At 40.9% G+C, this 16,459-nt stretch overlaps 2 protein-coding genes across 4 annotated transcripts in view; both read left to right on the forward strand.

Moving 5' to 3' along the window:
* Positions 1-15,422, forward strand: part of LOC308655499 (uncharacterized protein) — a gene marked incomplete at its 5' end in the record, with an annotated part of 119,175 nt that extends 103,753 nt beyond the window's left edge. The window contains one exon of the mRNA XM_081305595.1: positions 15,158-15,422. Coding sequence (XP_081161721.1) covers positions 15,158-15,170 — 13 coding nt within the window. The 3' untranslated portion in view covers positions 15,171-15,422. The remainder of the gene's footprint in view (positions 1-15,157) is intronic.
* Positions 1-16,459, forward strand: part of PLPPR5 (phospholipid phosphatase related 5) — a 288,814-nt gene that overhangs the window by 9,467 nt on the left and 262,888 nt on the right. The gene's annotated exons all lie outside the window — the stretch shown is intronic.

Here is a 16,459-nt window from a genome sequence, read left to right on the forward strand (position 1 = left end):
GTTTTGACTATGGAAAATAAAGCATAGGGCAGGACTGAAATAATGTAGGCTGAAAAACTGAATGCAATGCAGAAAAACCCATGTCTTAATGATGCAAAGAGTAGTTGCACAGAGGGTGAGGAACCAGATCTGTAAGGAAAGGAAGGAGAATATGAAAATGGAGCACTGGAAATTTAGTTAGCTTTGTAGAAAAATTCTTGCCTGTGAGAAGGTGAGAGGTACAAAATGCTTTGGGAGATTATCAAGGGGAGGGCTTCCATGTTGAAAGCTTGTAGAACAAAAGAGATGCTGACCTATTTGTGCATACAGGGTGAGGGACTGAGCCAGAGGACACTAGTGATTGCCAAGGTGTACACCCTCCCTGCTTCCAGCCTGTGGTATCTAATTCTCATTCCTACAACTGCCTCAGTTGAAATAAAGAAAACAGACCTGAAATCTGGGGAAAAAGTAGAGCCTATCATTGGGACAAGGTTAACAGATTAGCTCAGACATCCATATTCCCCACAGCCGTAATAAACTTTAAGCAGGCGTCTGCCTAAACCTAAGTGCCCTAGCCTTCCCTCTCGTAGGGCATTAACTTTAGAAAACTTGTAATTATAAATTCTATTTATGTCCCTTTAAGAGTGTATTTTTTTAAGTTTTTTCACCAGTTTAACATCCTTTCTTTTTTTTTTAATTTTTTTTTTTTTTTATTATTAGTTGTTCAAAACATTTAACCATTAGGGAAGACAGCACCTTCACTTTGTTGTTTCTGTAAGAGGGTAAGAGCCTAACCTAGGTGAGTAGCCATGCTCCAAGTTGTAAAACTACTGCCTATCAGAAAGCCAAATAGTTTACTTTTCCTTCAGGAAAACTTATTAACAAATGCAGATGACCTAAGATCTTTTCACTCCAGCTGTTGACTCCCTCTCCTGACTTTAGTTTCATAGAAGTTGTGCAAGACTGAGCCCTAGCCTCTCTCCACTATTGTAATATCCTTGAATAAAATTGTTCCTGCCTGTTTAACTTTGGCAGAAGTTTTGCTTTGACAAGTATTATAAACATATTCTCAGTTGCACAAAAAGAATTTTTAAAAAATGGAGAAAAGTAACAATTTAAGACAAAATTCAGTGATTTTCGCAACTTGTGCGGAAATAGTAACTAAAAATACTCATATGATTTCTTGTAGAGTTTTCATTGAGAAATAGTATCCTTCATTAGGTGTATTTTTTCCTTCAATTAGATTTTGATTAAGTTGATGTGTATCTCACAAGTGTTAACGTATCATCCTGTTTTCATGGTGATAAGATATACCATCCCATTATGCTTAAAGAGAAGTTTTTTTTTTCTTTTTGAGAAATGATAATTTGCTTATTTTTAGATTTTTTTAAAGTTGGGTTTCTATTTGGGGAGAGAAAAATCATTCTGGTAGTTAAGCTCATTTTTCAAATAAATTTATTAATTGATCATAAATATTACATACAATTTGTCCATGTAGATGTAGTACTTTTTTTCAACTTAGTGAGAGTCTCATGAATTTTACTGTTTTACATGATTTCTATCATCTGTCAGTTTTCCTATCTTTAGACAAGTAACCATAATACACTTAAGAATTATTTTATAGATATAAACACATTAGTATAGAATTATTTAGCTGAATGTCTCAAGTTAAATGACATAGGTTGTTATTAGATTTTTCTTGAGTTCTTTACATTTGAGTCTCTAGGAATCCATGCGTAGGCATTACTATAATAATCACAACACCCCAGGATTCACAGATAGACATCACTTTGGCATAATTAGTATTGAATTCCATTATAGTAGATCTAGAAGTAAGTTGCTCTTGGGAGGTAACCCTTTTGGCCAAAACTGAGTCTTAATGAAACTTTGAGACCAAGTATTATTTTTTAGCTATCCCACATTTTTCTAGTTCCATGTATTCTGTTTCCCTATTTGTAACTGTAACAAAACTTACTTCTGTAGAATAGAAGTCTTTTTCTAAGACTGGAATTGATTTCAGGGTCTGAGCTCCTAGACTGCTTTCTAATAGAAAACTCTATTCAGCTTTACATGTGTAACCATGTAAGGTTACACAATGAATTTATTGCTCAAATTTGGTCAGCTTTAATCCATTCTAGATGCATTTTTGAGTTTGTATTTCCCTTTTCTGAATATGCTTTAAAGCCAAGGTGATTTCAACAACAGTAGCCAGACATCTTGAGGTTGAAGTGATATTTGGTTTCAACCATCACGTCATAAGGCTATACAAGCAGCCCTATAAAGAGGTCCACTTGGCAAGAAATTGAGGCCTTTGGCTAATAGCATATGAGTGAGCCATCTGTGAGGATAATCCTCTTGTCTCAGTGGAGATTCCCAATGATCTCATCCTTACCCAGTGTCACTACTGCAACCTTTTAAGAGATCACTGAGCCAAAACCGCTCAACCTGGTTGCCTCTGAATTATTGACTCACAGAAACTGTGACAGCATAAATATTTGTTGGTATTTTAACTGCTAAACTTAGAGCGATTTTACAGCAATTAATTACTAAAATGGAGCTGTGTGTGTGTGTGTGTGTGTGTGCATACTTGTGTACGTGCATGTATGTGCCTGCACATACATGCATGTTTCCTTTCCTGTGGTGGGTGTCTTCACTATTCTCAGAGTATTTACCAGTTAATTGCTATACTGGGAGGAGGACTAACTTTGGAGGAGTGAGATGGGATTAGAAATTGGTGAAACATTTTATTATTATATTGTCACAAAAAATCATATGTCTGAAAAGAAGGAACAATGTTCTTAGACGTAGTATTAATGACAATCTCAAACTCATTTCCACCTGGCAACCTGAAAGCTCTTTCTGAAGGGTCAAGTCCATGTATATATCTCCACTGCTTACATCCCTTAAAAGGTTAAAGCCAGCACTTCATAAATGGTTGACAAGAATTCTCTTTACCTGGGACCTCTGCACCTCCTCTGCTGTTTCTCTCCATGTTTCACCAACAATGCCTATCTCCAGGACATCTCTTGGAAGAATAATGACCAATTTCACTTTCAGCCTTGTCTAGGCTTTTTCTTCTGCATATAATTCCACATTCTTGCCCTGCTCCCCACTGTTTTGGACTCCAAGTTTCCTATCCCCACTTTCTTGCTTCTAAACAGGTTTAGAACTTTCTGACTCCCTTGAGTACGTTAGATGTTCTTCCTCTAGTCTGCCACAGTAGCCTTGCTTACCTGTGGAACAGCAATTATTGCTGAATATTAAATTACCTTTTCTTGTTGTCTTTCTAGCAATTACAAGAAATTAGAGAACAAGGATAGCGTCTGGTTTATTGTTATAGTTTCAGTGCAGGTTATAATTAATCAACAAAGATTGGGGACAAGTTTTTGCATTCATTCATTCTGGTAAAAGGCACCAAAGTGTACCAAATATATAAATAAGAACCTTTAGTTCATTTTTAAGGTATAGCATTACAAATGCTTATTAAATCTTTGGGATTATTTCAAATAAAAGTTAGGATTACATTCCTTGAGCATCATTAAATCATTTAATGAATGTGTTAACTTTATTTGAAATTATTATAACTTGAATAATAATGCTGTTCTTCATAAAATGCCTGAGTGGTTTTGTGACATTACAACTGTCTAACAAGCCCTATCATTAATAAGCATGCTGACAACATAGTAGAAAGACATTACTTACTGCATTAGTGAACAATTAAGGTGTTGGGGCAGGTGGGTGTGCAGACTCAATGCAAACACAACTGTGAGTTTCAGAGAACAGCAGCACAAACCTTTAGTCCAGTGTTGTTTCTGTAGCAAGGAGTATGGAAGATATATTTTATGGCCACCACTGAGTTCACCCTCATGTTAGAGGTAAGGAAACTGAATTTCAGAAAGTTTAGGAAACATGAGCTACAATGCTAATCAATGGAACAGATAGAATTCAGCATCCAAAGCCCTTGCTCCAACTCCCCTGACTCACATCACCCTAGGAACAAACAAGCTCCTCAGTTATCAGGCAGTATCAGTGTGAGTAATCCTTATATTATCAGCTGGAAATAGGTGATTTCATGGAGAATCTAATGATTAACATAAATTTGGTGAATTTCATTTATCAGACATTTAGAATTTAGCTGTTCAACAGAGACCAGATGAATATTTGCTAAAGGAAAAGTAACTGTAAACGATGTTCTATATTATTTCCATATTCTTTTATTCTTTGATTTCAGTGGCCACTGACTTATTAAGCACCCAGCTGGTGGGGGCTAATGAGGCTCAGGTCATTGATTTAACCATCTTCAGGGGTTAAGTTAGCTTTATCCAGCCCTAAGGTCACAGGCAACTTTTCAGTTATCAGCCCAGTTGCAAAGTTATGTAGAAGAATACTAGCACTTGTTAGCATCATGTAAAGATGGGGTCACTATTACTTTTCCCGCCCAATCTTATGTATAGGACATAAATATTTGTCACATTCACATCTGTCCTGTGGAGAAATTTCACACCTGGCCATTTTCACCGTGTCTACATCATCAGCCTTGGCACAGTAGGCTTTGTCTACATTACTTTGAAAAATGTAAGTCACTATAAAATGTTATTAGCATTATTTTATGATCATAATGCTGATGATTATATTAACATTTGTCTTATGATCTAGTGTGTTTTAGGCAGCCTGTAAAGGAATGCACAATGATTTCTGCCTCCTGGTATTCAAACTCTTGTATAATTGTCTCTCCTCAAATATGGGCTGAACTTAGTGACTCAACTTAAAAGATCAAGAAAAGGGAGAACGCGTTGGGATGTCACTTCAAACATTCGGTTATAAAAGACTGCAACTCCTTCTTGCTTGCCATCCCTTATGCTTTCTTGCTAAGACAGATCACTTGAGAACTAAGGTGAAGAAGCCCATAAGATTGCAGGATCACATTGGTTATCTGTACACATGGAAAAATGAGAATTTATCCCCCATTTGAATCAAATGTATGATATGTCAAGATCATCGTATTGTCTTGAGCAACTAATAAAAAAAAAAAAAAAAGAAGCCCATAAGAAAAGACAACAGTGTCCCCATACAGCAGCTGGTAAGGACATGAGGATGCTCACAGCCCCACAGTTGAACTAGGTAGGAGATCTCTCCAAGGTCTTATATTGGAATGACTGCATTGACACTTTGATTGCCACATTGTGAGACTCTCTGAACGGGAGAATTTCTTTAGCCAAGCCCAGCTTCCTTCTTCATAGAAACTATGTCATAATGCAGTAATATAAAACTAATATATTTAGGAAATAAGAAAAAAATATTTGTGATGCAAAGAATTGCTGCAGATTCACAAAGTACTCAGGAAAAAATTTCAATGCTATTTTTCTTCTTCAGTACCTCCAAAAGATTTGCAATAGCTTACTGGGAACAGGTATTTTTCTGTAAAAATTTTTAAAATTCATTAGAGATTCTCTGATCATTTTATATTCAACAATTACCATTGTTAGGTAATATCTACAGCTTTTGACATAATAAACTGAAAATGTAAAAATTTGTAATTTATTTATGTTTCTATGCACATCAGAAAAGGGAAGTATAAACCTCTACTTTAGAATTACCAGTGAAAGCATAAAAATTGTTTGGAGGTTTAATTGTCTCTGATGGGTTTAATAAATACATTTCATAGGAATACATTTGTTCTATCCCAGAACATGGTATGGCATAATGCAATGCGAATACAAAGCATGATAGTACCTTGTAAAAAGCTACCAGAGGAACATTCACTCAAAATTCATTGATTTGAGCATAAATCAATTTGCATATTTTATGATCTGCTCCACATCTTCTAAGAACAGCAAAATAGTTTCCACATTGCTGTAAAATACTAGTATAATTATTAACAGTTTTTCTTCAATTAAAGAATGGCTGCAATATAACTAAAAGACCCCTGGGGTTATACAGACATAGAATTGAATTCTAGTTATTCCATTTGATGAGTTGTGTGGCAAGTCACTTCCCCTTTATGAGCTTGTTTTCTTGTCTATAATAATTGATAATAATCTGCATGAAATTTACAAGAAAATCAAATGAGATAATTCTTTGTTAAACACTGGACTAGACACATTGCAAGTATGAAAGAAATGGAAGTTATTGTTGTTGTTGTTGTTGTTACTACTGTCCAAAACTTCTTTATCAAGATAAAAACTTTAAAACATTTTTCAAACATAATTAACCAAATAAGATCAAATAATCACCCCCAAATTAACTTTTATGTACCTTTTGACCCACTTTGTCTGCCATCTTAACTCTTGTTTTTTGTATTCTACTGCTTGTCAAACACAAAATGAAAGGAATATAAACATCTTCCCAGACCTAAAACACACATATTTGTCCACCCTTTCCTGAAAATAGCTATCAGAAAACAGAGGAGACATATATTTAATAAGATAATCCTACACAGTGCAGAGTAAGATTTGTGTACCATTTTAATATATGAGACATCTTCAGATATGTATAGAAGGGTGATCATTTGTATCTCACCTAATATCACTAATTAACTAGTAAGCATTATGGTCACACTCATCTACTAATGTAAAAGAGAGTTCTACCTCTTTCAAAAGTTAAATCATATTTGATGTGATTATGACACACATAAGTGGTTAAAGTAATTTTTTTTATTTTATTTTATTGGTTGTTCAAAACATTACAAAGATTGCAGAATCACATCGGTTACACATCCACATTTTTACATAATGCCATATTAGTAACTGTTGTATTCTGCTACCTTCCCTATCCTCTACTACCCCCCCTCCCCTCCCCTCCCATCTTCTCTCTCTACCTCATCTACTTTGAGAGTAAAGAATACAATCAGAATATGTCATTTAAGATATGCTTTAAAAACCATAACCAGGTAACACTGTTCCTGATGAGTTCCACTCAGAGATATTCAGTGATCCCCTTCTCTAAGGAACAGGTCAAAGTCATGTCTCCATGACCAATCTCCTCGGTTTGAACAGCTCCTCACTGTCATTCTCTGTCAATTGTAATTTGTTTATCTTCATAGCAAATGGCAGAGCTCAGAATCAGGATTTATTATTGGAGTTATAAACTTTCAAGACTGGTATTTTTTACTAAGCTCTGAACTTGAGAGGGATAGGGATTGCTCTTTTAGGCTATGCTCAGCCTTTAGCACAATGCTCATTCTTTTTGAATGTTAGAGTTCATGGGCTAGTTTATATTGCTTTACTTTGGAATATATTTAGAATATTGGTTTTGAATATTTTTAAACATTTCCTTACTATGGGCTCTGATAACTATATAAAAATATATGTATATAGATAAAATTATATATGCATCTGTATATATAGAATCATGATTCTCTATATATTTCAAGTAACTGAGGAGATTATATATTGATCCTAAAATTGACAGCTTTCATCTTGAGGGTATATACCTTAACAGGGAAATCATTAAGAATATCAGACTTGGTCTGACATTCAGAATGATGCCAGTTGCTATAGATCTCTTGGTACCTACATGAAGATATTGTTTGATTTGCTGCTGGATCCCCATGACATACAACAGTGCCAAGTATATAGAAGACACTTGCTAATAATCTTGTCTATAATAATTGATAATAATCTGCATAAAATTTACAAGAAAATCAAAATTTACAAGAAAACAACTGTTGGACACACTGACCAGTCAGTGTAGATATTTGCTAGACCAAAGCAAATTAATAGGTTCTTCTGTTGCTGTATTAATTTATTATGTAATTTTGATGGTGGCCTTGATAGCATCAAGGTGATCTCAGGATTGAACAACGATAGACTTCAATAAATAATCTTAGAGAATATAAATTAAGCTTAGAACAACTGACTGGTTTTACAGGCATTTAAGGAAAAGTTTTATATAATAATAACTTCCAGTTAACCATTTGAGAAGCAAGAGTGACATTTCTTTATTAAGATGGATATTAACTGCTAACAGAGAGAGAAACTGAAGAGAATATTCATTGACCATAAAGAAAAACTTAAAGGATGACATCAGGTGTGGTGAGCCGTTTCTGCGGACTGTGGTCACCATTACAAGATGGCGCTGGCTCCGCTGTGGTCTGTGACAAACAACTCCTTATTTGGGAGAGTTGGCACGTGATTTTTTAACACCCTATGAGAAAGCTCCACGTAGCAGCTTCGCATTGGGGCTTGGGATGCTTTATTAAGGCTGGGAGGGGCATCCGGGAGAGAGAAGAAGAAACATCAGGGGCCTGAATAAACGGCTGAAAGAAGATTCCTGTTGTTGCGTCTTCCTTGCGGGCAAGGGGTCGCGACAAGTGGTGCCGAAACCCGGGAACCAGAACTTTCAGCCGTCAGGGGTGGTGCACCGGTTAGTCCCAGGTAAGTGGGATCCGCGACCAAAGCGGGGATAGTCCCAGTAAGTGGGATCCGCGACCAAAGCGGGGTCAGCTCCTCTACAAAGAAAGAGAGAGCTTTATATTTTATTGCAGCTGCACTGTGTACTTTCACTTTTGTTTTCTGTGTTTCTTTTGTTGCTGTGTCATGGGTGCCGCATCTTCAAGTCCGCTTCTTCTGGCCCTAGACGGCCTGTTACGTTCCAAGGGCCTGAAAGTGAAACATAGTACTTTACAAAGATTTTTACAGAAGATAGATATTGCTGCACCGTGGTTTGCATTTTCGGGCAGTCTTACTATACCTAGTTGGGATAAATTAGGCAAAGATCTTGACTTTGCTTCTGAGCAGGGCATATTAGAGGGCGGGGTGATACCCCTTTGGAAAATGGTCCGTAGTTGCCTCACAGATGGCAGATGTCAGGAAGCACTTACTAAAGGACAGGAAGTTCTAGAACAATTACATGAGGAGAAATCGGAGACGGCAGGAAGTGAGGTATCTCGGGAGGATGGAAGTGTGCGGAGCGTGAAACAGGGGAAGAGACGATTGTATCCAGATCTCAGTGCGCTGCGCACACCCCCATGTGAAAGTGGGTCAGAGGAAGAGGAGGATGAGGAGGAGGAGCTTGGGAGGCTGTCTCGCCAGCTAGGAAGTTTAGCTATAGGAGAAGGGAACAAAAATAAACAGGAGCTCAAGAAATGTGATCCTCCGGATCCACCGCCGTATGGCGGGGGTGTTTCGGGGAGAGCTTTCCATGCTCAAACATGGAGGGCTGTTAACGCTGAGATGGGTCTTGCTTATCCAGTTTTTCAGGATGATAATAGGGGAAGATTCCATGAGCCTTTAGATTTCAAAATTGTGAAGACTCTGGCGGAGTCTGTGCGCACTTATGGGGTGGATGCCGCCTTCACACTAACTCAGGTGGAGAGTCTGTCTAGATACTGTATGACTCCCTCTGATTGGGCTAGCCTTGTTCGGGCTTGTGTTTCCCCAGGCAAATATTTGGACTGGAGAGCATTTGTGCTAGAGGGCGCAATAGAGCAGGCCGCCCAAAACCATGCGGCGGGACACCCTCATTGGGATAAGGACATGCTTTTGGGGCAAGGTAGATTTGCTAATCAACAGACGGGATTCCCTCTTGAGGTATATGATCAAATTAATAACATTTGCATTCGGGCATGGAAGTCACTTCCAAATAGAGGAGAGGTATCTGGTAATTTGACTAAGATTATACAAGGCCCTACAGAACCCTTTTCAGACTTTGTAGCAAGGATGGTGGATGCCGCTGGAAAGATTTTTGGGGATCCTGATAGAGCCATGCCCCTTGTCAAGCAATTGGTCTTTGAGCAATGCACCAAGGAATGTAAAGCAGCAATCGCTCCTTATAAGAACAAAGGCATAGAAGCATGGATGAAGGTGTGTAGAGAGATTGGAGGACCTTTAACTAATGCAGGTCTTGCAGCTGCTGTCCTTCGGATTGCAAAAGGGGGCGGTCCTGCCGCCGGAACATGCTTCCATTGTGGTCAACCCGGTCATGTCAGACGTGAATGTCCCAAAAAAGACAATTCCAAAAAAGACAATTTTACTGGACCTTCTCACGGTGGCCTTTCCAATGGCCTTCGTCTACCGGGGTTGTGTCCAAGATGCAAAAAGGGGAAGCATTGGGCAAGAGAGTGTAGATCAGCGAGGGACATCCATGGACAGCCTATTTCAGCTGGGCCAAAAAACGGCCGACGGGGCCCTCGACCCCAGGGCCCACAAATATATGGGGCAGTGGAGAATGTCACACCCGAACCCGAGACATGGCCATCTCTACGCCATCCCATGAAACGCGGAGAGCCACTACAGGTGCCGCGGGATTGGACCTCTGTTCCACCTCCAGACTCGTATTAACACCTAAGATGGGAGTCCAATTGGTGGAAACTGAGTTTACAGGGCCTCTACCACCTGGCACTGTAGGTTTGCTAATTGGACGTGCATCCTCTATTTTACAAGGTCTTCATGTTTTCCCCGGAGTCATAAGTCCTGATACTGTAGGGATAATAAAGGTTATGGTGGAAGCTCCAAGGGGCATTGTGTCCATCTCCCCAGGGGATCGGATTGCTCAATTGCTAATTTTGCCTAGCTTACATAATCACTTCCCTGCTGATTCAAGGTCACGGACAGGGAATGAGATTGGTACCACCGGAGGGAATTGTGCCTATTTGTCACTAGATATGAGCAATCGCCCCACTTTGGAATTAAGCATAGAAGGTAAATCTATTGTGGGATTACTGGATACCGGAGCAGACCGTAGTATTATAGCACTTAGGGACTGGTCTAAGGGATGGCCAGTGCAGACTTCTGATCAATCCTTGAGAGGACTTGGATATGCCCAGGCCCCTCAGATCAGCTGTAGACATCTAGTCTGGAAGGATCCAGAAGGACATAATGGTACCTTTCAGCCTTATGTACTTGATTTACCTATCTCTCTATGGGGCCGTGATCTGATGAAAGACATGGGGTTCACTCTTAGTAATGACTATTCCCCAGTGTCTCAACAGATTATGCAAAATATGGGGTATAGGCCAGGTCTAGGACTAGGAAAACATTTACAGGGACGTAAGCATCCTGTACAAGGTCATCAAAAGCTTGACAGATTTGGTCTGGGTTTTTCCTAGGGGCCGCTGGGGCTCAAATACCCATAACATGGCTCACCGAGGAGCCTGTTTGGGTGCCTCAGTGGCCTCTTCCCTCGGTTAAATTGGCAGCAGCTCATGCTCTAGTTAAAGAACAACTTGACTTGGGTCACATCCAGCCTTCTACTTCTCCATGGAATACTCCCATATTTGTCATTAAGAAAAAATCAGGGAAGTGGCGCCTACTGCATGATCTACGAGCAGTTAATGCTCAAATGCAACTTATGGGGCCCATTCAAAGAGGGCTGCCTCTGCTCTCCTCAGTTCCTCAGGGTTGGCACATTATTGTTATTGACATTAAAGACTGTTTCTTTTCTATTCCTTTGCATCCTAAAGACTCGCAGCGTTTTGCCTTCACCCTTCCCTCGTGTAACCACGAGGAACCAGATCAAAGGTTTGAGTGGGTAGTGTTGCCGCAGGGAATGGCTAATAGTCCCACGATGTGTCAGATGTATGTGGGGAAGACACTCGCACCTCTCAGACAAAAGTATTCCTCCATCAAGATCATTCATTATATGGATGATGTATTATTGGCTGCTAAATCAGAGCAGACAGTTCATGAGGCCTATAAAGACCTAGTGAAGTTGTTAGCTCAATATGGACTGCATATCACACCTGAAAAGATTCAAACAGGGGATTCTATTAAGTATTTGGGAGCAACAATTGGGTGTGACAAATTACGACCACAGAAAATCACCATACGAGCTCAGGATCTCCAAACTCTAAATGATTTTCAAAAACTGCTGGGAGATATTAATTGGATACGAGGATATTTACATATTTCTAATGTTATGCTACAGCCTTTGTATGCTACTCTTAGGGGTGATCCAGATCTTACTTCCCCTCGTAGCCTCACCAAAGAGGCTAGAGCGGCCCTTATGACAGTAGAAGAAGCTATACAACATGCTACTTTATGCAGGCTCCAGAGTGATAAACCTTTCCAGTTATGTGTGCTTGCCACTATGCGGCAGCCTACTGGAGTACTGTGGCAAGATGGACCTTTGCTATGGATTCACCCACATGTATCCCCAGGAAAATCCTTAGAATATTATCCTGATGCTGTTGCAGCATTAGCACTTAAAGGGATTCAACAAAGCATTCAATTTTTCGGACAATCACCTTCTTCTCTTATTATACCCTACACTAAAGCTCAACTTAGTGTCTTGTGTGCTACTCTAGATAACTGGGCTATTCTATGTTGCTCGTTTCAAGGGGATATTGATAATCATTACCCTTCTCATCCGTTACTCCATTTTGTTAAAGAACATCCTATCATTTTCCCTAAAGTAACTTCATCCAGTCCCATTCCGGGGGCTGTTAACATTTTTACTGATGGTTCCAAGTCTGGAATGGGAGCTTATGTAATTAATGATTCTCCCCCTGTCCAGCATCAATTTGCTCCTGGAAATCCACAATGGGTAGAACTACAAATTGTTATTGAGGTTTTTAAACAGTGTTCTTTTCCTTTTAATCTCATTTCGGACTCCATCTATGTGGTGCAAGCACTACAAATCCTGGAGGCTGTGGGAGCTATTAGTGATGCCCGTAATGTATCTGCTTACTTTAATCAGCTTCAACAGCTTATCCGTGGCCGCACTGCTCCTTTTTATCCAGTGCACATCCGGGCTCACACCTCTCTTCCTGGTCCGTTATCGCAGGGTAATGCCTGTGCGGACTCAGCCACTAGAGGTCAGTTGATCTGTTTGGCTTCCTCCTTAGAGGAGGCTAAATTGTTTCACCAAAATTTTCATGTTAATGCTTTAACACTGCGCAGGCGTTTTTCTATTTCAAGAGCAGATGCTCGGCAGATAGTATTACACTGTCCCCATTGTGTCACATTTCTTCATCCCCCTACTTATGGAGTGAACCCACGGGGATTGAAGCCATTGGTTGTCTGGCAAATGGATGTGACACACATACCTGACTTTGGTAACCTCAAGTATGTCCATGTTTCTGTTGATACGTACTCTGGAATTATTCATGCTTCTGCTTTATCGGGAGAAAAGGCACGTAATGTCATTACTCATTGCCTGGAGGCCTGGGCGGCGTGGGGTGCACCTACGTCCCTTAAGACTGATAATGGACCTGCTTATACTGGAAGACAATTTACATCTTTTTGTTCTACTATGGGAGTGCAACTTACTCATGGTTTGCCTTACAATCCTCAAGGGCAAGGCATTGTTGAGCGTGCTCATCGCACCTTAAAGGAAACTTTACAAAAACAAAAGGGGGGAATAGGTGCTGAACATACTCCTAAAGAACGCCTGTCCTTAGCTCTCTTTACCATTAATTTTTTGAATTTGGATATTCATGATCGCTCTGCGGCCGATAGACATGTGTCCCCTCAGCCCTCTGTGATTGGCTATGTTAAGTGGAAAGATGTTCTTACGGGCCAATGGAACGGCCCCGACCCCGTGCTGACATGGGCACGAGGATCTGTATGTGTTTTTCCCCAGGATCGCACGGAACCGTTGTGGGTCCCTGAACGCCTGACAAGAAGAGTCTTGACGTCGGCTAACCAGCAACAGGAAATACCACAGCAATCCCGTGATGAGGATCTTCATTCTGCTAAGTGCTCTGGCTCTGGTGCTGATGCCGATGACACAGATGACACCAATGCAGTGGTGGGCAGTGGCACGGGCTTGGCCAATGCCAATGCCGGTTCATGGTAATTCTAGTGTCCTCCCCACTCTTTTCTCTACCTCATGTGAGATGTCTGCTCCCTGTGCCTCTCCTAGAGGGGACGTGGATAGCATTTTTAATCAATCTCAAGTTAATCTCACAGGAGTTTTTTGTTTCAGCCTTGGGAACACTCATTGTATTAGTCTTAAGACCAAGAATTTGACTAACTGGGAGGACCCATTGCGGTCCAGTCAGGTTTCAGGGAGCATTCTCAGTGCTGTGTTGAGCCAAGTAGTCTCAAGGGAACAATCAGGCTCAGGAACCCCCGCAAATAGCTCTGCTTTAAACACAACTACCTTGGCTATTATCTCCGAGGTACTAATCCCAGTGCCTCCTTCTTCTAATAGTCTTTATAATGCCACCCATTTTAAGGCCTCTCCTTACTGTACCCCTAATCTTGGTTTCCCCCCAACATTTACGCCTTGTCAGGATCATTCTTGGGAGCAACGTCAAGTTGCTAAAGGTTTCTCCCTTTCCCCCTCTCTTAAGAGGTATGTTTATAACTTTAACAACAGTGTCAACTCCTCTACAGGAGTGGGTTGGTCCTGGTTTCAATGGTTGATCTCCAATGAAAAGGGGGCTTCAGCTGATATTTCTGCACTGGCTCAATTGCTGGGAGCCAAAAGTTGGCTGGCTAATGTTTCTGGCACTGTTAGGGAGAGTGAACGAGGTAAAAGACTCACATCTGTTTCGTTCAACTCTCTGTTATATAATGCCGCATTGCCCCCTGCAATGGTCTGTGTCCAATCCCCGTTCTTACTCCTTTTGGCTAATGACACCTCGTCAGGGGTGCTGGATTGTTCTAATGTTACCTGTCTCTTATCTGAGTGTTGGGATGGTTCTTGGACTGTAGCGGTGGTTATGAAAATTCCAACTTTTGTCCCAATCCCAGTCACTGCGGACCCTGACGAATTCCCCATTGTTGAGCTACTTAGAGTCCGCAGGGATTTTGGAATCACAGCTGCTATAGTGACAGCCGTGGCGGTATCTGCTGCTGCAGCGGTCACGGCCGGAGTGGCCATGGCCAGTCAAGTGCAGACTGCTGCCACCATTAATCAAGTTGTTCAACAAACTTCCACCATACTTGAATCCCAGAATACAATTAATCAACATATTTTGTCAGGGATTTTAGCTGCCAACCAAAGAATAGATTTACTCCAAGCTCAGGTAGAAGAATTGGCTGATTTGGTGCTTTTGGGCTGTGTTGACCAACGTGCACATTTATGTATAACCTCTGTCAGATTTAATGATTCCAGGAATGCCTCCCGTATCATTGGCGAATACTTGGCCGGAAATTGGTCCATGGCAGCGGAAGACATGATCCAGTCTCAACTAACCCAGATAGCTGTCTTGAACAGTACCCATGTCGATCCCGTAACTTTGGGTCAATTCACCGATTGGATATCCTCTGCCTTTTCCCTTTTTAAAGAGTGGGTGGGGGTAGGCATTTTTGGTGCAATGTGTTGCTTCGGTATGGTTCTCTGCTTGTGGTTTCTCTGTCGCCTCAAGGCCCGCAATGCTCACGATAAAGCTATGATCATACAAGCTCTTGCAGCTTTAGAAAATGGCAACTCACCTCAAGTTTGGCTTGCGCAAATTAAACAGTAAATCTTTGACATGGTCGTCGCACCCCAAGTCTTACGGACATTGCACTGGGATCGACATGTCTTTCCTTGTTATTCTCTTAGTGTTGGAAAGCCCTTGCACTCTGCCGGCTTTCCTACCATTGCACGCAGATGGGTTTCCACACTAGTGCTTTTCTATCGCCTTAAGACCCGTGCCTTTCTTTTAGGGTGTTACCAACTTGTTTATCGTTGTATTTCTATACAGCCACAGTTCAGCCTTAGCTATCCCCCTTCGTCCACCATCGTCACGATACAGGATGCGAGGCAAGGCACTGCACTTGAGTGATCCTTGAAGTGGACCTCAAGGAGAGCATGTCCTATTGTATGCGGGTTAGACGCGTCCACGCCCCGTCCCACGGAGAAAAGCGTCGGCTGATATGGCCTCAGATCTGGGGAAGGCGCCTCCTTGGGGCTGAGCCATACTATGCAGCCACTTCTGCACAGTGGGATAGGACCTCTACTCTCTCCTGTGTTGTTCTTAGAAAACAAAAGGGGGAACTGTGGTGAGCCGTTTCTGCGGACTGTGGTCACCATTACAAGATGGCGCTGGCTCCGCTGTGGTCTGTGACAAACAACTCCTTATTTGGGAGAGTTGGCACGTGATTTTTTAACACCCTATGAGAAAGCTCCACGTAGCAGCTTCGCATTGGGGCTTGGGATGCTTTATTAAGGCTGGGAGGGGCATCCGGGAGAGAGAAGAAGAAACATCAGGGGCCTGAATAAACGGCTGAAAGAAGATTCCTGTTGTTGCGTCTTCCTTGCGGGCAAGGGGTCGCGACAATCAGGTTTACAAAAGATTTTAGTTTATGTGTCTGTTTTATAAAAAGAGGTTATTTAATTCACCTTAGAGTGACACAGATAATTTTGAAAAGACCCTTTTGAAGTTTTTAAGTCAATGGTTTAATCAAAATTTAAGAATTTTATTACCACACAGTACTTGCAACAGGTATCTGAGATTCATGCTCCTTTCATATTTTACCCCTTTTCATTCTCCTTCCCCCAGTTAAAGAGGACTTTCACTTTTTTCCTTACATATGTCATATCATTGTGATTTTGAACAGGTATGTGCGATTTTACCAATAGGTATGTTTTACGTAAACCTGTTCTT

This window comes from Spermophilus citellus (genome assembly GCF_964194105.1).
Source record: "Spermophilus citellus genome assembly, chromosome: 9".
In the NCBI taxonomy this organism is placed as follows: Eukaryota; Metazoa; Chordata; class Mammalia; order Rodentia; family Sciuridae; genus Spermophilus; species Spermophilus citellus.